The 24,980-nt window shown below is 36.2% G+C and overlaps 1 protein-coding gene across 10 annotated transcripts in view; it reads left to right on the top strand.

Annotated features, from left to right (window-relative positions):
- The first annotated feature begins 1,092 nt into the window (after positions 1 to 1,092).
- The window catches only part of LOC121975062 (uncharacterized protein At2g37660, chloroplastic-like), a 51,623-nt gene continuing 27,735 nt past the window's right edge, over positions 1,093 to 24,980 (top strand). For 7 of the 10 annotated variants that reach the window (XR_006110200.1, XR_006110201.1, XM_042526424.1 and 4 more), the window contains exons 1-7: positions 1,093 to 1,409; positions 8,260 to 8,372; positions 8,478 to 8,531; positions 8,624 to 8,708; positions 9,373 to 9,478; positions 9,647 to 9,733; positions 9,845 to 9,942. Coding sequence is in view for 8 of the 10 variants with exons in the window: in XM_042526424.1 (XP_042382358.1) it covers positions 1,127 to 1,409; positions 8,260 to 8,372; positions 8,478 to 8,531; positions 8,624 to 8,708; positions 9,373 to 9,478; positions 9,647 to 9,733; positions 9,845 to 9,942 (826 nt within the window). In the remaining 2 variants the exon portion in view is untranslated. The remainder of the gene's footprint in view (positions 1,410 to 8,259; positions 8,373 to 8,477; positions 8,532 to 8,623; positions 8,709 to 9,372; positions 9,479 to 9,646; positions 9,734 to 9,844; positions 9,943 to 24,980) is intronic. The other 3 variants (XM_042526430.1, XM_042526427.1, XM_042526425.1) reach the window with 2 other exon arrangements.

Below are 24,980 nucleotides of genomic sequence, written 5' to 3'. Positions count from 1 at the left end.
TCGACAGGGCGGGGATGCCCGATCGAGTGGCTGCCCCGCTCAACCAAACAATGAGACCCCTTTCATATCTCTTAATATCCCTTTAGGAGATAATACCGCTGACAACGAGGCATGGTCAATATGCGGATCTACGACGGAAGCTCCTACTGTCTCATCAGGGATTTACATGCCCTGTTAAGGTATAGTGTCAGATACACTTTCTTGACAGGTCCTTTCATACGACGATTGGGGAAACATTCCCGCACCTTGAGGTACATGCACATCACTGACTGGGGTGCTATATAAAAAGGGGTCCATGCATCGACGGAGGTACGCGCTATTCACTATTCACACTTGTATTTACTGTTGCTTCGCTTTCTTCCATTTTCCGACGACTGACTTGAGCATCGGAGGGCCAACACTGGGGACCCCTTCCTGGCCTACATTGGCGTTTCTTGTATTGTAGAGTGGAGCGAGATCTGCACGCAGTCAACCAGAGGCCACATCCCCAGCTAATATTCTTCAGGATTTTCAGATAGGATCATAATGTTAAAATGAATGTGAGATAATGAATATGTTAATATAATGCGTATGTGACATGTGAATTATTATAAGTGTTAATGTTAAAATGAAGATGAGAGAATGAATATTTTAATATAATATGTATGTAACATGTGAACCCTATACTTTCTAATGAGATGATTGATGTTATAATATCCATCAATACTAACACTCTTTTACTACTAGATTGATTAATTAATTAATTATTCTAACATATAATTTAACATAACATTTTATATTTTATCATATTCTTTTTTTGTTATTTCAAATCATAGGACTTCTTTAGTTTTTTGGTTTTTTTCACTGTTAAATAATAATATGGTTAAATTGTAAAAAGAAAAAAGAAGTTTAGAAGTTTTAAAGTTATTTTTAGCATACAATTTTAGATTTGATTAGCCAACACTTTGAAATCAACTTTCTATAAGGAAGGAAATTGGCGATTGCCAGTGCCATTGGTTTATTATCCCAAACGGTTAAGAGCAATTTCTAGAAAAAAATAAATTTTAAAAAAGAAGTGGAAATAAATTAAAAACGGTTGGGCTCTAGTAAGCGGTCAGTCACAATCACGCCCTCCCACGCCGCCGCCATGGCTCTCAGCCTCTCCGCTCGCCTCCCTTCGTGCTCGTCCTCTGTATTTGAGAAAGCCCACAAGCTAACAACGCAGCCTCCAATCCTACCTTTCCCGTCCAATCTCGCCGCTTGTGGATGCACTTTGCTACCCGCTTCCATGGGCGTCGCCCGCCGAAGGAGGCAGGTGGTTGGGGCGGTGGAGGAGCAACACAACCAAACCTCAGTCTTGGCCCCAAAACAGTCTCCTTCTTATTCTTCTTCCAAGCTGGTGCTCGTCATCGGTGCCTCTGGTGGAGTTGGTAAGCCCCTTTCATTCTCCTAATATTTCTACATTATCTGATGGATTACATAAAGTTTCATAAGTTTTATTTATCAACCTTTCTATTTTAAATTATTCTCCATTTGTTTTCCATATGCTCAATAAATCAATGTAGTTATCAACTCCTGTTGTTTTAGTTTTAGTTTTAAGTTGAAAGAAATTTTACTTATTTTGCAAAGAAATAATATGTTGCCTCTCTACCAACCAATTTTTATTTTTGGCAATCTCTTTAATATGTTGGAAGATAGCATGAAGATTTATTTTGCGGTCTATTATGTAAAATGTGTCAATAGAATTTGAATCAATCGAGCAAAATAGAATTCAAGTTAATTTCAATTAATTATATTTGACAATGAATTATAAATAATTTTTATAGATGTAATGTTATATGGTCTATTAGGCTTCTCATGGATGTAATATTCCATGTCATACTTTCGATTGTTATAATTATCAAATTTCATTTATGATGTATTCATCTTGTATATAATAGCATACTCAGTTTTTGGAAGAAAATATGAAGCAAAGTTATTCTTCATCAATTTTTATCTTCTTCTCTATTGGTTTTTCAATTCCTAATATGGCATTGGAGCCTTGATCCTAATCACTATAACATGAAGATCGCCTTTGTCTTCTCAATCAACGACCTCTCCGTGTGCTTAGATACAATTAATCTCCTAGTCTTAGATTTGTCACTATGATAACAATCCTTGAAGGTATCTTCTTTTGTATACCTAGCTGCTCTCCTTAGCACATTGCTCCTCACCAACATCCTAGAGTGACCCTTGGTTGCCATCTACAACTGTGTTGATGCTTCTCTAGATTTGCTCTTTCTTGAATGTAAAAAAAAAGGAGAGAAATGAAAGAAAAATATGTGAAATTTCTTCTTCAACTCTTATCGCGACCGCATCAACATCCATGATGATGCAAATATCTTCCTTGCCAATGAATGCATATTGATTTGCCCATCAAACTCTATAATGGCAACTATTTTCTTTGGAAAACATAGTTTCTACCATTACTTCACATTGTAACCTTCTTTATCATATAGTTGCTGCTCTTAAATATTGGGATGATGCTATCACTATTACAATCTATCTCAACAATCATACCTACTTTGCCACATGATAAAATGTCCATTGAAACCATTCCAAATACAAACTTGAACATTGTTCATAATATTGAATTTTCCTTTGCTATAAAAATTTGCATCATGAATATGGTTATCTATATATATAAGTGCGGGCAAATATATATTTTTTGGCATGTTGCTTTTGATAAGTTCCTCTTCACTTTACAACAACAACTCCATCAACTTCCTCTCCGGAGAGTGGTGGCACCTTCATGATATAACCCGATATTCCACTAGATTTACAAAGGGTTGCTTCCCTAGCAATACATACTGCTACAGAAGGAGATGATATTCTAGTTATGATCCATTTACCCTAAAGTTCTTGATGGTCCATATCAATCTCATCACTCTATGAAACTAACAAGACCACTCCTCTTGGCTCATCGACTATTGAGGCTTCACAATCTTCTTCATCACTTTGTCTACTTGCCCCTTTGTCTCCCACATAAGATAATGATGATGCCCATGCCCCTCGATGCACTCTACTACCCCTTAGGGACATATATGAGCATTTCCCTCAAGGTGTTAAACAATGTCCTCTTTTAAGAACTTTGATAGGTTAACATTTTCCATCAAAATGATTCTCTTTACACAATAAGTTTGAGTTTTAAATTGGCGTGCAACAATGGCCCCAAGGTTTGATGCTCTCCTTTGAAAGACACCCGAAATCTAATTCCTTAAAATTGTCTCCAAAGACATTGTCAGTTTAAAATAGGTCTTCTACCTTAAGTATCAAGCTGATAGATTTCTTGAGCACTAAAAGCTCAACTTATAGTAAAAGGACTTTGCTAACAATTAGATATTGACTTTAATGAGAATATTTGTCATGTTATTAAAATTACAATTGTTAAACTATTATTATCTATAGCTATCAGCTCCAACTAGTTGATATGACAATTAAATTTTCTTAAAGAAATTGCTTTGTTGGAACAATTACCTGGGTTCACTCATCTAAATTTCTATCATATATTAGCTAGCTTAGAAATCCATATATTATTTAAACCCCTCAAGTATAGTTTCATCTTGTTACCACTTGGCTACACACTTAAGGATTTTTTTGCTTCTGAGATTGATTCCTCTTCTATATAGATGTGCCATCAACTACATTCTCATTTATGTGGATGATATTCTAATAATTGAGAACAATGATATAAAGAATATAAATGATCTCCACTATCTTGATTGAGAATTGCCCATTTGAGATATAAGCAATACTCACTTTTTCCTTAACATTGAACTTATTCCTCATTTAAAAGGGTGTATTCTCTCTTAGAGCAAATACATCTTTGAGTTTGAGTTTACTTTAACAAATTAAAATAGATGGGTCATGTTCTATCTTTACACCAATCACAATTAGTAGCTCCATGACATATTCTACAACCATATAATGCTCGGAGCATTGTTGTATATCACCATTACACGACTTGATATTGTCTTTATAAACATCACGCTTGCCAATTTATGTATGCGGCTACAACAACAATCAAGCCTTATTCCACTAAGTGGGGTCGGCTATATGGATCCTTTTATGCCATTGAACTCTATCTTCAACTATATCATCATCTATACTTAATAAATTTTATCTTATTTTATTATTGTTAACTAAGTCTGTTTTGGTCTTCCTTGTTTGATATGCGTGTTTGTCATAGTTTCATATCGCCTAACTGAAGCATTAATTGGTCGTTTAAATACATGCCCGTACCATCTTAAACGTGTCTCTCGGAGTTTTTCCTCAATAGATGCAACTCCGACTTTCTCTTTAATGCTCTCATTTCTTATTCTATCCATTCTAGTATGTCCACACATCCACCTTAACATTTTCATCTCTACAACTTGCATCATTTACTCGTGCTCGAGTCATAGCCCAACATTCAACTCTATACAACATTGCAGGTCTAACTACGGTTTTGTAGAACTTTCTTTTAAGTTTTAGAGGTATTTTACAGTCACATAAAACACCCGACACTCTCCTTCATTTCAATCATCCTGCTTGTATTCTATGTAAGATATCTTTCTCAATTCCTCCATCGTTTTGCAAAAATGATCATAAATATTTAAGCCTCTCGGTTCCGAGCAACTCGTTATCTCCTATCTTAATAATTATTTTATTACGTCTAACATTACTAAAGTTAAATTTCATATATTCTGGTTTTATTATACTAAGCCTAAAACCGTTCTCTTCTAGGGTTTTTCGTCAAGATTCTAGTTTAGTATTTACTCTTTTACATGTTTCATTTGTCAAAACAATATCATCTGCAAACAACATACACCACGGTACTGTGTCTTGAATGTGTAGTGAGTTCGTTTATAATTAGTGTAAAAAGATAGGGACTTAGAGCTGCTCCTTGATGTAACCCTATCTATATTGGAAATGCTTTAGTTACTCCACCTTTACTCTAGTCGTTACATTCTCGTATATATCGTTAATTAGTTCAATATATGTTATGCTAACACCTTTCTTTTCTAGAATTCTCTATATAATTTCTCGTGAGACTCTATCATAAGCTTTTTTTAAGTTAATGAATGCTATATATAGATCTTGTTTTTGCTCCCGATATTTTTTAATTAATTGCTTAAAAAGATGTATAACTTCTATTATTAACGTTCCCGACATGAACCTAAATTGATTTTCGGTCGCCGTGGTCTCCTTAATCTTTTTTCTATTATTTTTTCCCAAAATTTCATGATATGACTCATTAGTTTAATACTTCTATAGTTTGTACAATTTTATACGTCTCCCTTGTTCTTATGTAAGAGAACTAGAATACTTACCCTTCATTGATCAGACATTTTTTTTTTCAATATTATGTTAAATAATTTTGTAAGCCATTCAATACCTTGTTTCTCTAAACACTTCCATTCCTCTATCGGAATATCATCTGGTCCAACGACTTTTTCATTGTGCATCCCATTTAAAGCTTGTTCTATTTCTGAAGTTTGAATTTTATAATAAAAATTTAAATTTCTATACTCATTTGACTTACTTAAATTATCTAAGTTAAGTTTGTCATCTAAACCTTCATTAAAAATTGATGAAAATGCCTCTTCTGCCGCTCTTTTATTCCTCCATCGTTTACTAGTACCCTATTATATTCATCTTTAAACATTTTAATTGGATAATATCTTTTGTCTTTCTTTTTCTACTTTTAGCTATTCTATAAATGTCTTTTTCCCCTTCTTTTGTATCTAATTTTTGATATAATCGTCCAAAAGTTTTATTCTTTGCTTTATTCACAGTTGTCTTAGCATTTTTCTTAGCTATTGTATATTTTTTTAAGTTTTTTTGTATCCAATTTATATATGGAGCTACTGACCAATATTATGAAGATGTAAAAAAAAATTACTTTATTACTATTCTATATGGTATTCTTTTATATTGCCATTTGATATGAGAGCTAAATGTCAATAATGATGCATATTTAGGTAGTTTTTTTGAAGATGGAATACCCATTGGTGAATTGGCTATATTTCTTGATAAAAATTCAATCTCATGTCACTTCAAAAAGGAACTTGTGGTATCTCGCTCCAACATCGATGCAAAATTTAATGCTATTGCTAATGCTACATTTAAAGTTATTTGACTCTAGTCTCTGCTCTCTGAGTTGCGCTTGTCTACAATTACTACACTTAAAGTTTGTTGCAACAATATTGGGGCGACTTATCATGTTGCCAATTCTATCTTCCATACATCAAACATGTAGAGATTGATTTCCTACCTTCCACTGAGTTGGAAGGGTATAACGAGGATCAATTAAAATTGGAAATCAATCTAACAAAAATAGAATATGGTCTATTAGCTTGCCATACACATAATATTTTATGCTATATGCATAAATATGGTCTATTAGGCTTTTTATGGATATAGTATTCCATGCCATACTTATGATTATAATTGGCAAATTCTGTAGGATTGACATATTCATCTTGTATGTAATAGCAGGCTCAACCTCCATATTAAGGAGAATTATTCTTCATCTACTTTCTCTCGTCTTTTCTATTTGTCTTTCTATTTCTAACAAATTAATCCATATCTAAAGCTCTTCAGATGAGATAGCCATATGTGACCAAATCATTCTTTTATAAATACGACATAAAAGTTTTCTAGTTTATAATCAGTAGAAGCTAGAACTAAATTACCTTTTGACAATCTGTCCGATGAAATTTAGCCAGTAACATTTGCATGAATGAATGACATTTTAGTGTCTAAGTTTTATTCTCCATCTAAAACTAGATATCCAAAAAGATACAATATCTCACAGAATGTAGTTGAATGGTCAGTGCAATCATGATAAGGGGGAGGGGTGGAAAGAAGTTGCATAACCAATCAAAGAAACAAGGAAATAAGATGACAAGTTGATAATGAGCCACTAGTGGTCATATTACGAAGTACCAAATTCCTTGAGAAATATTGATCCATTGGTCCTTGTTATGTATCAAATTCCTTGAACAAATTGATTTCAATGCAACATATATTGCCCTCGTACATTGCAAGAAGTCTGCAAAAGAAAGTTGGTAAAAAAGGAGAGCACATCAACAAGATCGATCAAGAGAAATTATATATTCTGTGATAACCACTGCCAAAAGAGAGGTGACTTATTATGATACTGAAACAACAATACATGAGATAATTTACATTCTTATAATGCAAAGAGTCTATGAGATAGACAAATTGGTCAGGTTAGTAAACTGAAATTGTATTGTTGCAGGGTAATCCACGTACTTGTATTAAGCTCATGTAAAAATCATCTTTAGAGAATCCATATGCATGTTGGTCCATGATATTGTGTAGCTGTCAATTGGGCATTAGGCCTTCTCCAACAACATGAACCAACATGAATAAGTTAGACTATTAAAATGAAAATCTCATGGATGTGTTGCACCATATTTCTTGAGCACAAGGACCACAAATGGATAGTTGAATATTTGCAGGTTGACTCATTTGTGGTAGAGATCATCCAAATAATTGTATATGCAGGATGATTGAAGATCACACAATAGGCTGTAAGATTATTTGTCAACTCATCAGGACCTCGTGATTTGTTGAACTTCTCTGAAGGAGTTGATTTAATCTAATAAAGTTCAAAAGGCTTGTCCAGGGAATGATACAATTCATGTTGGTCAGGAACAGGCTCATGCCTTGAGATGCAAGGAAATGAGTGTGTGGTAGGTCTCCTGGATGCCCTTAGGTTAGGAATGGTATTGCCGTCAACAATCAGAGAGATGATTGATATTTTACATCTATCTCAGTAAAATGGAAGAATGACATGTTGCAGCCTTTGTTAGTTTAGCACACTATCTTCAATGGAATTCTTCCCAAGTATAGAGTTCACCAAGTGATTTAGAAGAAGGAATGATTGAAAAAAAAAAAAATTCTATTTTCTTCCCGCTTTAACGTCTTCAACATGCAGGCATAACAACCTTTTCTCTGATTTTACTCCACATTTTCTCTTTTATTGTGTGCAACTTCTAGCTTATTTTAGAATCTTTTCACATGGATGGTTTGACATTTGGCATTTAACCATCTCACCAATCAAAATAACCAAACATGAGTCCCAACTGTTTGAGGTCAGTGAAACTGATCTTATTCCTCCAATGAAATCTATAAATGATACTAAATTCTAATACTTAATGAGATTTAACCAAATTCACTTGAAATTCCGTGTGCTGATTCAACTCACTGATCACTATAAATTGCATGCAGGGCAGTTAGTTGTTGCATCCTTGCTTAGTAGAAATATTAAGACACGCTTGCTACTTAGAGATCCTTCAAAAGCAATATCTTTGTTTGGTTTGCAAGATGAGAACACTCTTGAGGTACTGTGATCAATTTTTCTTCTAAGAGGTCAGCACAATGTTCTAAATTTCCCCACTTTTCATTTTGTTTCCATTTATTCCTTATTGAATAAATTGTTGCAACAGGTACGTGAAGGTGACACAAGAAATCAAAATGACTTAGATCCAACTATCTTTGATGTTCGTCTCTATTTTGTCTAAGATTTTGGTCCTAAACTCATTTTTGCTCCTATTTATTGAATTTTTCAAATATTAGGATTCTTGTCTCGTAGGGAGTGACGCATATTATTTGCTGTACTGGAACTACAGCTTTTCCTTCAAAACGTTGGGATGGAGATAACACCCCTGAACGAGTAGGTAAGAATAGTTTTTTTCTGCACCCATCTTGATTTTTACCACAATATTACATCAGCAATTTTACTTGCAGTCACTAGCTTCATGATCAGTTTTTAACTTATCTAAGCCTATTATAGAATCCTAAAGGCAATCAATTGCTAAATAGGACTCAAATTTGTGATGCAAAGTAAGCGACAAGGTTAGATATCTTGTCATGGGTGATTAAAAAGCTAGTGAACATATTTTCCTCATAATATAACGAGGAAAAAAAAAACTAACTGCAAGGTATTTAAACTAATAGAGATTACAAGGATGGTACATGTTCCAGATTCAACTATATGAGGGTAATGCTGGATAAAGGATCACTGTCTGTCCTCTTCTCCATAACCGTAAAGGGCACTTTCTCAATCTCTGAAAAGGAAACTTAATCAGTGCTGAATTTGAATTTGTATTTATGGTTCAGCAACAATAAAGATGAGGTTTGGTAACCCAATTCATGAAAATTTCAAATAAGATGGCCACAAGCCTAGATTTTCTCTAGTTGTAAATATTTAATTCCAATCAGATTGGACTCATGTTTCCTGCAATTAGCTAATATAATTTTTCTTTTCGCATAGGAATTACTTAAAACCTTTAAATACCCAATGCCTTTCTTAAAATTGATATAATGTTGCTTCATTTGAAGACTGGGAAGGAATCCGGAACCTTGTTTTGGCACTTCCTCCTACTCTTGAGAGGCTTGTTCTTGTGTCATCAATTGGCGTTACAAAATACAATGTGTTACCATGGAGGTATGCTCTTCATTTTATTGACAAACTAGAAAAGAAAACATTGTTGAAAACTATTAGCTAACTTTTCTTCCTGTTATTCAATGAAAAGAGAACATGTTTCATTGCTTGACAATACCAAAAGAAAAACTACCTAGCTGTTATCTTCTAATTGTGATTATGTTTTGCCAGCATTATGAATCTCTTTGGTGTTCTAAAATTCAAGAAGATGGGCGAAGATTTTGTGCGAAGTTCTGTTGTACCATTCACCATTATTAGGTGGTGGTTATGTTACAAATTTATATAAATTTTTTATCTTTCTGAACTTATCATAATTAGTTTTAGTACATGGCTTTAACTCTATGTTGACAGTAATTATACACTTTCCAGGGCTGGGAGATTGACTGATGGACCATACACTTCCTATGATCTAAATACATTGTTGAAAGCAACTGCTGGAAAACGCCGTGCAGTTATTTTAAGTCAAGGTACTCAAATGCATTTTCAGAGGAAGCAGAATATAGATTTCAGAATTCTTTTGTAACAATGCATTGGTTTTCCCTTTTTTTTTTTTTTTGGTGAAAAGGGTTCATCCATAATGTTTTAAGGGGGAATTCAAGTAAAATGAAAAGGAATAAAATGACAAAGAAATTAATGAGAATTTCTGAAAATGTTTTCTGTCTTACTTCAATAAGAGGATTACAATATATATCGGCATCGAGAATTATCAAATCCCTTAATCCAAGGGTCTAATATTGGAAGAAATACAATAATAATTATAACTTATCAATCCCTTAATCCTAGGATTTAATATAGAAAGAAATACAACAATAATTATAAGGGATATATACAATAATAATGAAAATCTTAGAGAGGTAATCAAGGGATATACAACCATAACAAAACTAAATAAGGAAAGAAGAATATATTGACATCCCCCTCAAATTGATGCGGATAAGTCTATCAACATCAATTTGTTACTGAGAAACTTGTGCCGTTGCCTTTTCAAAGCTTTCGTAAAGACATCAGCTATTTGAAAATCATGGTGGCAAAAGGGCGAATACGCTCGCCCCCAGCTATTTGAAAATCAGTAGTAAGATGAGGAAGAGTGATAACACCTCGAATAAAGCCCTCCCTAATGTAATGATAGTCTACCTCTATGTACTTTGTGTGTTCATACAACAACAACAACAACCAAGCTTTTTTCCACTAGATGGGGTTGGCTGTATGAATCCTTTTACACCATTGAGCTCTATCTCCTATTATATTATCATCTATATTTAAATAAATTTTATTTTGTTTGATTGTTGCTAACCAAGTCTTTTTTGGTCTTCCTCTTCCTCGTTTGATATGCATGTTTATCATAGTTTCACATCGTCTAACTGGAGCATTTATTGGTCGTCTAAGTACATGTCCGTACCATCTTAAATGTGTCTCTCAGAGTTTTCTCAATAGATGCAACTCCGACTTTCTCTCTAATGCTCTCATTTCTTATTTTGTCCATCCTCGTATGTCCACACATCGACCTTAACATCCTCATCTCTGCAACTCTCATCTTCTGCTCATGTGCTCGAGTCATAGTCCAACATTCAGCTCCATATAACATAGCAGATCTAACTGCGATTTTATAGAACTTACCTTTAAGTTTAAGAGGTACTTTACGGTCACATAAAACACTCGACGCTCCCCTCTATTTCACCCATCCTGCTTGTATTCTATGTAAGACATCTCTCTCAATCTCTCCATCGTTTTGCAAAAATGCTCCTAAATATTTAAATTTCTCGGTTCCGGACAACTCGTCATCTCCTATCTTAACAATTGTTTCATTACTTCTAATATTGCTAAACTTAAATTCCATATATTCTGTCTTTAATCTACTAAGCTTAAAATCTTTCCCTTTTAGTGTTTCCCTCCAAGATTCTAGTTTAACATTTACTCTTTCACGTGTTTCATCTACCAAAATAATATCATCTGCAAACAACATGCACCACGGTACTGTATCTTGAATGTGCGCAGTGAGTTCGTCCATAATTAGTGTAAAAAAGATAGGGACTTGGAGCTTATCCTTGATGTAACCCTATCTTTATTGGAAATGCTTCAGTTACTCCGCCTAAAGTCTTTACTCTGGTCGTTACATTCTCATACATATATTTAATTAGTTCAATATATGTTACGCTAACACCTCTCTTTTTTAAAATTCTCCATATAATTTCTCTTGGGACTCTATCATAAGCTTTTTCTAAGTCAATGAATACCATGTGTAGATCTTGTTTTTGCTCCCGATATTTTTCAATTAATTGTCTAAGAAGATGTATAGCTTCTAAGTCAATGACACCTCTCTTTGTGTGTTCATGATATACTAAATTTGTAGCTATTTGAATGACACTAGTATTATCACTATGAAGTGGAGTAGGATTAGGTAGAGGAAATCTAAGTTCGGAAAGAAGACCACATAACCAAACAATGTCACAACAGCAGACATGACTCTATATTCATCCTCCGTGGAAGATTTAGAAACATAATCCTGCTTCTTACATTTCTAAGAATTCAAGGCAATTCCAAGAAAAATGTACTAGCCTATTGTAGATTTCCTAGTATTCAGGCAACCATCCCCAATTCGCATTACTATACGCAATCAAATTAAGAGCATATTTTGTAGGAAAAAACAACCCATGAGTAGATGACCCAATTAAGTATCGAATAATGTGACGAACTACAGTAAGATGAAGATGTCAGGTGATTGCATAATTTGCTAATGGTATGGATGATATATGAGATAACGGGACTTCTGATTGTTAGGTAGATAAGACTACCAACAAGTTGTCTATTTACCTCACCTCATCTTTTTGGTATTTCACATTCACCTGCATTGGCATATCAACAATAGTATTGGCGTATCAAGTAGTATCCTTTAAACCAGCTAGCTCAATGAGATTATGAATATATTTATGTTGATTCAAGAGCAAACCATGATCTCGAGAGTGAATTTACAGTCCCAAAAAATATGTGAGATGTCCAAGACCTTTCATTTTAAATGTACTATGCAATATATTTTGAAGCTTAGTGATCAACCCATTCTCATTACGAGTGATGATAATATTATTAACATAGACTAAGAGAAAGACCATAGAATCAACAAGAGGGGGTGGATTGCCTACAAAATAAAAATAACCTTTTTTGGATCTTTCAATTTAGATTAGTAGCACAATTAAAATAAACAGTACTAATTAACTAAACAACTAATAAAATAAAAAAGGCGGAAGAATTACTTGGTTACAATCTAGGTGGTTGTTAATCCAAGGCTTTGAAAGTGCTCCACTAGAATTCTCCTTCGTTGCAGGCGGAGAAGCCTCTTACATAAATTGATAGCACAGAAAATAAGATATCAAAGACTACAGGACTTGTTCAAGTTGTTGGTTATTACCTAGCTCTAGGGGTCTTTTTATAACCCTGGAAACACATATTCGTTGCTTGAAGGAGCCTCCAAGGAGGTCCAGGGCGCCTCTTAAAAGGATAAAACTTTATCCTTGTGCAACGGTAGCCTAACGACAACTGTTTACTTTGTCCAGGGCGCCTCCAACCAAAAAGGCGCGAGGGCGCCTCCAACAATAATGGAGGTGCCTTCACTCAAAGGCGCGGGGGCGCCTCCAACAACCTTGGAGGCGCCTCTAATAGTGCAGATTGCATTTTTAATTGTTAACACTTGGATGACTTTATTCAATTAAAATTGGGCTTATCCGAACCCATCTTCCGACTTTCTCCTTGAGCAGCCTTCCTCCCCAGCTTCTTGTCCCTCGGACCGCCGCACGCGTTCTTCTTATCCGCCGGTGTACTCTTCCGCAGCACCTCGTTCTTTGGATGCATCGAGCCCGTCGACTCCTTCCCCTGTCATCCTTTTCACTAGCTACGTCTTTCGCTCGATTTCTTGTGTTTCTAAGCTCCTGCACACTTAGACACAAGGATCAAATACACCTAACTTAACCAGATTGATCACATCAAAACTAACCCGAGATTCTAACAATTTCTTCCTTTTTAATGTACATCAACCCAAGTTAAGCTAGGGTTAAAACACAAATGCAATAAAATAACTAAGTCAATTAAATTGCAATTATAACAAAAAATTGCAATGCAATAAATTGACTAAGTTAAGAATATTACAAATAAGTACAAGGATAAAATTAAAATTTCTAAAATTATCTTTCCTCTCCCTTAATTCCCCAAAAATTTATATTTATTTCTTCCCCTTTGATCACATTAAAAAAAATTAGAAAAAAATACGAAAAATAGTTAGAAAAATTTGAAAATTTTTCTAGGGGTCCAAGAAAAGAATTTTTGGTAAACTAACATTTTTCAGAATTAATTTTCAGAAATATGCTAATTTTACTAATTAATCTTCTATTTTGACAAAAATAATTTTAAAATTACTTTTCAATTTCAAAAAATCCTAAAAATTTTGGTCAAACTTAAACACAATAAGTTAGATCAGTAGAAAATTTTTATGAAAAAATATTATGTACTTTAACCGAAATAAATCTTTTAGTACAACAATATATTTTTCGAAGATAAATTTTTAAAAATAGATTTTTATTTCTAAAAATTCTGTTACATTATTTAGATCCGTAAAATAGAAAGTATAATGGGAGAAAAACTAAAATTTTCAAATTTCAATTTTTGTGAATTTTTAATATTAAAAATTAACTTTTCAGTAATTAATTTACAAAAAATTCATTATTGATCAGACAAAAAATTTATTCGAAAACACAATTTCTATTCTAATAAATTTGAGAATATTTATTTTAACAAAAAGTATAATGTTTTATCCGTATAAAAATTTTGAGAAAATAATTCAAATAGAAAAATTATTCGAAAACACAATTTCTATTCTAATAAATTAAAATTTTGGAAATTTAATCTAAAAAGGATTTTGGAACCCTATATAGGTTCCTTCCTATTGGATTCACTAAAAACTTCGATGGTACATAATTCCTAGAGATTTTTCTAATCAGTCTCCGGTGATTTTTAATGTATCAGTTGATTCTACCATAATTTCTAAATCTTGATTTTTAAAAAGTATTTGAACATGTAAGGCCATTTTCCATTTTCTCTATTTTTTACTTTTAGGTTTTCATTTTCTATTTTTAGATTATCATACATATCTAAGGGTCATGAATTCACTAAGTTTAGTTTTAGCTTAGCATTTTCATTTTCTAATTTTACTATATATTTAGAGAGCATCTTAATAAATTGAAATGACTTTTCAGGAGGTAAAACACGTACCTCACTTACCTCGTGGTCTTATGCTCCCTTTCGTCTGCTTTCTTCTGAAGATCTTCCTCCTTCATCGATGCTCATCTCTGAGTTACTTTCATCATCTTCAGGTCGGTATTCGGTAATGAGCGACGTTTCGGCAATCTCCTTAGTCTTGGACTCTTCGGAAGATGAGGTGATGTCCATCGAGGAGTCGGATTCTGCCTTTATCGGTTCTTGATGGATTTCCAAGAACTTTTCCAAAAGTTCTTTAGCAGATGCATATGCGCTGATTCTTTCGAGGTTTTGAGTAGGTATCACATTAAGTAGGTGGAATTCAGCCTTATCGTTTGCTATTGACTCCTTGCGTTGCTTGTCAGTCCAATAAAGCTCCTTGAGTTCTTTACCATCTTTACCCTTGGGTGCTTCAAAACCAAATTTAATTATTAATAATAAATCGAAATCGGTTTTAAAAAATACCTGTATTCGTTTCTTTCAAAACACAAACTCCCCCTCAAATACTAGTGGGTGGATGTTGGATTCGACCATCATCTTTTCGCTTTAGTGGTGGTTAGTTCTTTTTGAAGCTTGTTTGACTCTGATACCACTTGTTGGTGCAGCGGGGGCTGACAAGAGGGGGTGAATTGCCTATAAAATAAAATTAACCCTTTCTCGATCTTTCAACTTAGATTAGTAGCACAATTAAAATAAACAGTAATCAATTAACTGAACAATTAATAAAATAAAAGAAGCGGAAGAATTACTTGGCTACAATTTAGGTGGTTGTTAATACAAGGCTTTAAAAGTGCTCCACTGGAATTCTCGTTCGTTGCATGCGGAGAAACCTCTTACAAAAGTTGACAGCATAGAAAATAAGCTAGGAAAGACTATAGGACTTGTTCAAGTTGGCTATTTCCTAATTTCAGGGGTCTTTTTATATCGTCTGGAAAAATATATCCGTTGCTCGGAGGCGTCTCCAAGGAGGTTAAGGGTGCCTCCTAAAAGGATAAAACTTTATCCTTGCATAACAGTAGCCTAACAGCTATTGTTTACTTTGTACAGGGCGCCTCCCACCAAAAAGGCACGAGGGCGCCTCTAACAACAATGGAGGCGCCTTCACTCAAAGGCGCGAGGGCGCCTCCAACAACCCTGGAGGCGCCTCCAATAGTGCAGATCGCACTTTTAACTATTAACACTTGGGTGACTTAATTCAACCGGAATTGGGCTTACCCAAACCCATCTTTCAGTCTTCTCCTCGAGCGGCCTTCCTCCCCGGCTTCTCGTCCCTCGGATCACCGCGTGCGTCCTTCTCTTTCGCTGGTGTACTCTTCCGCAATACCTCGTCCCTCGGATGCACCGAGTCCGTCGACTCCTTCCTGTGCCATCATTTTCATTAGCTGCGTCTTTCGCTCGACTTCTTATGTTCCTAAGCTTCTGCACACTTAGATACAAGGATCAAATACATAGGACTTAACTTAACTTGGTTGATCACATCAAAACTAATCCGGGGTTCTAACACATTCTACTGATTGTCTTGTGAAAGAAAAGTGATAATCATATTGACTTTGTGTGAAAGAGAAAGTGAGAAGAGTGTTGCGAAACTTCTTAAACTAGGCACTTGCTTCAACCCATACAAAGAGCATCTTAGCTTGCAAACTTTATGAGAAGTTGTCATTGACATACCAGGTGGCAGTTTCATGCGTTACCTCTTCCTTAAGATCCCCATTAAGGCGTTTTTTACATCCATATGATGTACAAACCAAGATTTAGTGGATGCAATAGCAAGAATGGTTCTCATCGTGGTCATTGTGGTCATCTTAGCAACTAGTGCAAATGCTTCTTCATTGTCGAGCCATATTCTTGTTTATTGCCAAGAGCAACCAATTGATCTTTGTATCGATGTAAAGACCCATCAGACTTGAGTTTCACAGTATAGAACCACTTACTACGAGCTTAACATTTGGAGGACAAGAAATAATATCCCAAGTATGGTTTTCCTTAAGTTCTTGAAGTTCTACTTCCATTGTTTGTTGCCAACACATGTTCCATAGTCTAGTTATAACAAGTGGGAATGGAAATAGAAGATAAAGTACTAGACATAGCCACAGGGTTGAAAAACCATACCTTTCAAGAGGTTTGTTAGGTTTAGAGTGTAAGGAATTAGGGCGCTAAACACGCTTAAGCGCAGCGGAAAACTTCTAGTTCCTCCAGAAGTTCCATGCGAAGGGAAAGATATGTTACAATCTATACTAAGTTTAGATCATGATAGTATACCTTTGATGCGTGCACACGAACTCCAGACAGCTTAGATCTCAGCATGATCACACGTTCGCGCCTCTATGGTATCCACACAAACAAGTGTTTGTTTGTTTCACAAACTCGCAAAGTAGAGAAGGCAGCCACCTAAGGTTGTGCTAGCAACCTTGATAGGAGGTCTCGAACTAGAGGAGAAGAGAAGAGGAAGGAGAATGAAGAAGTACACCAAAATGAGAGAAAAAATGCTTAAGTATTTTCATCCAATGAAAATACTTAATGAGCATTAATTCAATTAATGAGCATTAATGAATATTTACACTCCATTAAGGACCACATTTGAAACTCTTCATTTTGAATTCAATTTCGAAAATTGAATGATTCATTGAATTTCGAAATTCAATAAATTAATCTCCATTAATCCTCTTAGTGAATGAATTCACTTGAGTCTAACTCAAGTCTAATCCACTCGAGTCTAACTCAAGTCTAATCCACTCGAGTCTAACTCAAGTTTAATTCAATCGAGTCTTACTCAATTGATCTCATGCAATTTCAAATATAATGAATCACCATTTCATTAATTCGTATCGACTCCTTGAGTCTAGTTTGAGTTGGACTCAATCCAATAATTAGATCTAATTGAGTCTAAAACTCAATAAGTCCAATTCGGATTAGACTTAATCCAATAATTCATCATATGAACCCATCTCTAAATCTACTTGTTCTTTGAGTGTGACCCAATAGGTTTTCGTAACATTGGCAATGTATCCAAATCAACATTTAGATACATAAGCAATGAGTGACATTTAGCAAGGCATCATTGCTACCCAAGTGATGAGAAAGTCGAGATCCGACCTAACCTGTCTGTGACTATTATCTTGTATGATTTGGTCTCTCTATCCTTGATATCTAGATTGATCAATGAGGCATAGACCGTATCTTCCTCTTATCAAGTTTTTTGATCTTTAAGTAGACATACTCAATCAAATAGGCTCAATTTCTCATATTGACTCATTTGCTCATGGCCATGCTTTTTTGTGTCCTACTAATCAAGGGGCCCATAGATATCGCTTCTGTAATATGGAAGGGATAGATCCAATCTACATCACTCACATCTCTCCGCATAATTCATTGCATACCCAATGATCGACTTTATTGTTCACATGTTACAGGTGACGTTTGTCGATACCAAAGTACACAACTCCTTATGTAGGGAACCGCAGTGACTTCAGGTCTAAGGACTATTCATACCAATAGTCACATGAGAATGTTTATGACACTCATATAACGATTCATGAAACATTCTCATGAGGGGTTATTCAGTATATATTCTCTAATATATATTCATGTGTCAACCTGATATCTCATATCCATGATTTGTGAGATCAAGTCATCCGTTGACCTACATGCTAGTCTCAACGCGTTAATATTGTCCTTGTATATTAATGCTTGACTAGGAATAGCTAAGAGTAGTGTTCCATCTACAATATCTCACTATCAATTCAACCGATTAATATGTTGTAGATAAGAATCTACCCAAGGACATTATTATACTTATTCAATCGATACTGAGTGAAATAAATTTAATAACCAACTTTGCCTTTTATGAATAATGAAATATGATCTAAAATGAGCCCTTCTGATCGTCTAATAGTGGTACTAGTCTTAATACTACGATCTCCCACACTAGTACGATCACTAGATGTCAATACCCATTGACTAGTGTGACCATCGTGCTTCCTCCGTGCTAAAGCCTTGGTTAGGGATCCATGATGTTAGCGTTGATTGATATCTGCGTATCCTCACATCTCATCTATCGACGATCTCTCGAATGAGATGGAACCGTCGTAGTATCTAATAGGACCACCATTTAAACAAAATACCACTGTAATCTATAATCATCCTTATCATTGGGAAGCTAGCATCGATGTAACTCTTTACAGTAAGCTCTTCATCGCCTCCAAAGATCAAGAAATAATCTTGAGTCCTTCTCGAGTACTTAAGAATATTCTTGGCTGATGTCCATTCACGGATCTGACTGGTATCTGCGAGACATCTGGGCGAGTACAAAGCATGACGTACATGAGAGACCTTAAAGCAGATGCATAAGGAATCTGATCCATGCGGTCCCTTTCTTCCTTAGAAGAGGGGCATTGAGTCTTCGAAAGACTCACACCATGTGACATCGGCAGGAATCCCTTCTTGGAATTCTCCATGGCAAAACGATTAAGCGCCTTGTCAATGTATGTACTCTGGCTTAGGCCAAACAATCTTTTAGATCTATCTCTATAGATCTTAAGGCCTAAAATATAGGTTGTTTCACCTAAGTCTTTCATTGAAAAATAATTCCCAAGCCAAGTCTTCACTAATTGAAGACTGACTGAAGAGTAGGGATATCATTTCTAATGAGAAGTATGTCATCTACACAATATGAGAAAGATGACTGTGCTCCTACTAACCTTCTTGTAGACACAGGTTCATCTTCATTCTTAATGAAACTAAACGTTTTGATCGCATCATCGAATCGAAGATTCCAGCTTCTAGAAGCTTGCTTTAATCTATAAATGGATCTTTGCAACTTACAAACCTTTCCAGCGTTCTTTGAATCTACAAAATCCTTAGGTTGTGTCATGTACACATTCTCGAGTAGATTTTCATTAAAAAATGCGATTTTGACATCCATTTGTCAGATCTCATAATTATAGTAAGCTGCAATAGCAAGTAAAATTAGAATAGACTTGAGCATCGCAATTAGTGAAAAAGTTTCATCATAGTTTATACTATGAATTTGCTTGAAATCTTTAGCTACCAATCTACCTTTATAGGTATGCATATGCCCATTGATCCGGCAGTAAGGTCGGGGGACCCCCTCTGGAGGGGAGTCAACGCCACGTGGAGGTCAAAAGTCAAAAGGGTTAGCATGAAGGCCAGCCGATCGGAGAAGGGTTGGGTCGACTGGCCGAACGGGTCCGGGCGGAATCAAAGACAACCCGACGGGGGAATCAGGTTTCCAACGCTCATGGTGAGCAGGGTCGCCGGGCCGAGCGGGTAGTCCGCTCGGCTGAGGCGTAAAATGGTAATACTGTGAAGGAACTGTTTCAGCCGAGCACGCGACCGGGAATCTTCCGGTCGGACTGATACCTATGCCCGGTCGAAAATAATATGCCTTCCGAGCGGATGGACTCCCGGCGCATGGAGAGAGGAGACAAAAGGACAAGGGGACATTGGGGAACATCTTCTGACAACAGGCATGTTCGACGACCAGGCCATACGCAGAATTCGACGACGGAAGGTTCTGCTGTCCCATCAGAGACGTGCTCGGACTGTAGCAGTATGGTGTCAGACATGCTCCTCTGTGAAGCCCATACTACGGTATGGTAAAGGACACGTGTACGCCTCGGTAGGTGTGCATAAGTCTCCCCACAGCTCTATATAAGAGCCCTTAGACTTCGACGGAGGTACGAGATCTATCATCTTAGAGCCATTTCATCGTTTTCCTCTTGCCTGACTTGAGCATCGGAGGGTCGTCGCCGGGAACCCCTTCCCGGCTCGACTTCCTTGCAAGTTCGCCTGAGATTCGTGCAGCTGGTCGTAGAAAGAGGAGAGCCACGTCCCAGCGTCCGTGACTCATCGTTCGGACAGGATCACCCATCTATGTCAGTCTTCACTTTGAAGACCCACTTACATCCAATGGGTTTGATCCCTTCAGGTGGATCAACCAAAGTCCATACTTGGTTAGTGTACATGGATTTCATTTCGGATCTTATGACCTCTAGCCATTTCTCAGAATCTGGGCCCTGTACAGCTTCCTGATAAGATGTAGGCTCATCAAGACTAACAAGCACTATATCACCATGGTCAGACAAGAGAAACGAATATCTCTCAGGTTGACGACAGATCCTATCAGATTTGTATAGAGTGTGTGCTACTTGAACAGGTTGTTACTTCACAACTTCTTGCGGTGTAACAAGATTCTGATCCACAACATCTTGTGGTACCTGTTCAATTTCCATCAAGGTGTCAGTGCTAATTTGTGCATCTTGAATTTCTTCAAGATTGACTTTACTCCCACTAGTTTGTCTAGAAACAAATTCTCTTTCTAGAAAGACACCAGTTCTGGCAACAAACACCTTACCTTGTGTGGGATTATAAAAGTAGTATCCCTTTATTTCCTTAGGATATCCTACAAAATAACACTTGTCTAATTTGGGTCATAGTTTATCTGATACTTGTCGTCGAACGTAAGTCTCACAACCCCAAATCTTCATGAAAGACAACTTGGGACTCTTTCCAGTCCATATTATATATGATGTCTTTATAACAGCCTTAGATGGAATGCGGTTAAGTGTGAAAGCAGCCGTCTCTAGAGCATGTCCCCAAAAGGAAGTAGGAACATCTGTATGACTCATCATCGATCGTACCATATCTAATAAAGTACGATTTATCCTTTCTGATACACCATTCCATTATGGTGTTCCAGGTGGAGTGAGTTGAAATATGATCCCACACTCAACAAGATGGTCATGAAACTCTTGGCTAAGGTATTCCCCATCTCGATCTAATCGCAGCATCTTGATACTCTTACCAAGTTGGTTTGTATTTCATTCTTGAATTCTTTGAACTTTTCAAAGGATTCTGACTTGTGTCTCATCAAATACACATAGCCGTATTTACTAAAATCATCAGTGAAAGTAATGAAGTAATGATAGCCTCCTCTAATTGTTATTCTGAAAGGGCCACATACATTAGTATGTATGAGTCCTAACAGATCATTAGCCCTTTCGCTGTGCCAACTAAATGGAGTCTTTGTCATCTTGCCTTGAAGACAAGATTCGCATGCCTCATATGATTCAAAATCAAATGAGTCCAAAAGTCCATCTTCATGGAGTTGGGATATGCGACTCTCATTTATGTGACCCAAGCGACAATGCCTGAGATATGTTTGGTTCAAATCGTTAGACTTGAACCGTTTGGTATTGATGTTATCGATTGAGTTTTCAAAGTCTAGAACATAGAGATCATTCATAAGAAGTGCACTACAATAGAGCATATCATTGAAATAAACGGAACAACATTTGTCCTTTATTACAAATGAAAAACCTTTCTTGCCCAAACAAGAAACAGAGATAATGTTCTTTGTCAAAGTGGGCACATAACAGAACTCTTCTAGTTCTAAAACAAGTCAGTGGGCAAAGATAAGGAATATGTTCCTACAGCGACAGCAACAACTCTTTCACCATTGCCTACTCATAGGTCCACTTCGCCCTTTGTTAATGCTCTACTATTTCTCAGCCCCTGCACATTAGTACAAATGTGAGATGCATATCCGGTACCTAATACCCATGAAGAAGAAATAAATAGATTGACTTCTATAACATATATACCTGAGGCAGAAGTCTCACTTCTCTTCCGTTTCAGTTCCTCTAGGTACACTTTGCACTTCCTCTTCCGATCTCACCTCAGTGGAAGCAGGTTCCTTAGCAATCCCACCTTTGGATTTCAGTGCATGAGTCTTGCCCTTGCCTTTGCCTTGGGTCTTACCCTTACCTTTAGGCTTTCACTTGCCTTTGCCTTTAGACACCATCAAAATGGTACTAGGCTTTGCCTTCTTAAGGTTGAGTTAAGTAGTTCTCAACATGCTTAACATCTCAGGCAGCGGTTTGTCAATTTCAATAATATTGTAGTTCATGACGAATTGACTATAGCTATCGGGCAATGACTGCAAGATAAGATCTGTGGCCAATTCTTGGCCTAATGGAAATCCCTATCGCTGTAGGTTTTCTACATACTCAATCATTTTGAGTATATATGACCCTACGGGACTTTCTTCTTGCATTCTGCATTGAAACAATGCTTTAGAGATCTCAAATCTCTCATGTCTTGCTTGTCCTTGATATAGTTGTCTAAGATGTTCAACCATATCATAAGCATCCATGTTCTCATGTTACTTCTGAAGCTTAGAGTTCATGGTGGCGAGCATAAGACATGACACATCTGATGCATTATCTTGATGCTTCTTGTAAGCATCTCTATCAACTCTAGTGGCAGTAGCAGGGAGTGCTTCAGGAATGGACTGCTCTAGGACGTACAGTTTTCGTTCTTACTTGAGAACTATTTTCAAGTTTTTGTACCAATCCAGGAAGTTAGCTCCATTGAGCTTGTCCTTATCAAGGACAGATTGCAGAGAGAGAGAGTGTTCGACGAATTTGACGACATGGTAATCTATAACATAATGCAGAAATAAGTATCATATATCGATTATTTAATTAGACCTTTAATTAAATAATTCTCCCACTGAATTGTAAAGCTTGGTAGGAGCAAGTCATGATTCTGGGTTTACCCATATTACTAGCTCCAAATCCAATCGCAATGACATTCATGTGGGATAAGATTCATATTATATCTCATCTTGAGTTAGCTTTGGCTAATCGCCCAAGACTCGTATAATGTAGGTAGACATCATATACCAATTGCATCAAATGCAACTCTTGTATAGCTAGATGAACAATACTATTTGTCTATTTGCCCATCTTATGCAATCCATATTATAGCTCATCTTGAGTGAGCTTTGGTTAATCGCTCAAGATTAGTATAATTTGAATTCCATCTTATGAGATATGCCTCTAAGCTGAGACAACTTACTTAAGTCGCACCCAAAGTTTAATAGTCGGACATCACAATTGTCCCGTCGCACTCTGGCAAAATAAATCGAGTTACTTTGCTTTGGCAAAACCTGACTTCAATTGATCGAGCTAGAAGTGAGTACTAAACTTTGGTAGACATATATTTAAAAAGACCTAATTATGTTTAAACTAAACATGTATCGTAAACAATCAAGCACACATCACATATATGCATAAATAAAATGCGACATGGTTACTGCCCCTATAAACTACGATCTTCTCAAGCCAATGAGAAGAGCGATAAGTCAACTTAGGTCAAAGCAGCTTCTCCAAGTGCTTCCTTGGTTGTCGTGTGTTGTTGTCCTTCCTTCCTTTTCACTCGTCGTCTAGAAGATTAACTCCTTTCTAATTTGTACATTACAAAATCTAAAGAAACTCGAGTTACATTCGAGTGTAGTCTAAAATTACAGCAAGAATGAAAAAGACAAAGACACGACACGCAGGTCGTATTATGAATTACAACATCGCACACAATCACATTGGGGTTAAAAGGTCATAACCATGCACCATGTTATATATATATTCACAATATCCTTATGACATAAATCTACTATGATGTGAACAACAAAATTATGAGCCGCAATGCCACGACGGTCCTGTTAGCCGGTTAGCAAGTGGGGTCAAGGGGCAACGCCCCTTGCGGGTTTAGGGGGCAGCGCCCCCAAAGCAAAAAATATTTTGCATACTCATTTATGAGTTGCTGCCATACCCGAGACCCTACTACCCTCAAAATCGACTATGTTTCGTTCCGAACAAAATACCTTTGGCCGAGACCTTGCTGGTCACAACACCAACTTTCGTTCCCAACAAAACACCAAATTTTGACCATAACTTAGATCATAGTAAACCTATCATGCATTTCTATATCACATATAAAATTATAATAACTTAGTATATCCTTTCGCAAGTGGCTTTGATTCCACTGTAAGAAACTAGGGCGCTAAACACGCTTAAGCGCAGCGGAAAACTTCTAGTTCCTCTAGAAGATCATACGAATGGAAAGACATGTTACAATCTATACTAAGTTTATATCATGATAGTATACTTTTGATGCGTGCATACGAACTCCAGACAGCTTGGATCTCAGCACGATCATTTGTCTCACAAACTCGCAAAGTGAAGGCAACCACCTAAGGTTGTGCTAACAACCTTAATAGGAGGCCTCGGACTAGAGGAGAAGAGAAGAGGAAGGAGAATGAAGAAGTACACCAAAATGAGAGAAAAAATGCTTAAGTATTTTCATCCAATGAAAATACTTAATGAGCATTAATTCAATTAATGAGCATTAATGAATATTTACACTCCATTAAGGACCACATTTGAAACTCTTCATTTTGAATTCA

Source organism: Zingiber officinale, chromosome 4B, assembly GCF_018446385.1.
Source record: "Zingiber officinale cultivar Zhangliang chromosome 4B, Zo_v1.1, whole genome shotgun sequence".
Taxonomy (NCBI): Eukaryota; Viridiplantae; Streptophyta; class Magnoliopsida; order Zingiberales; family Zingiberaceae; genus Zingiber; species Zingiber officinale.
The sequence above is the reverse complement of the archived record's forward strand: the minus strand, read 5'-3'. Positions and strand labels throughout refer to the sequence as shown.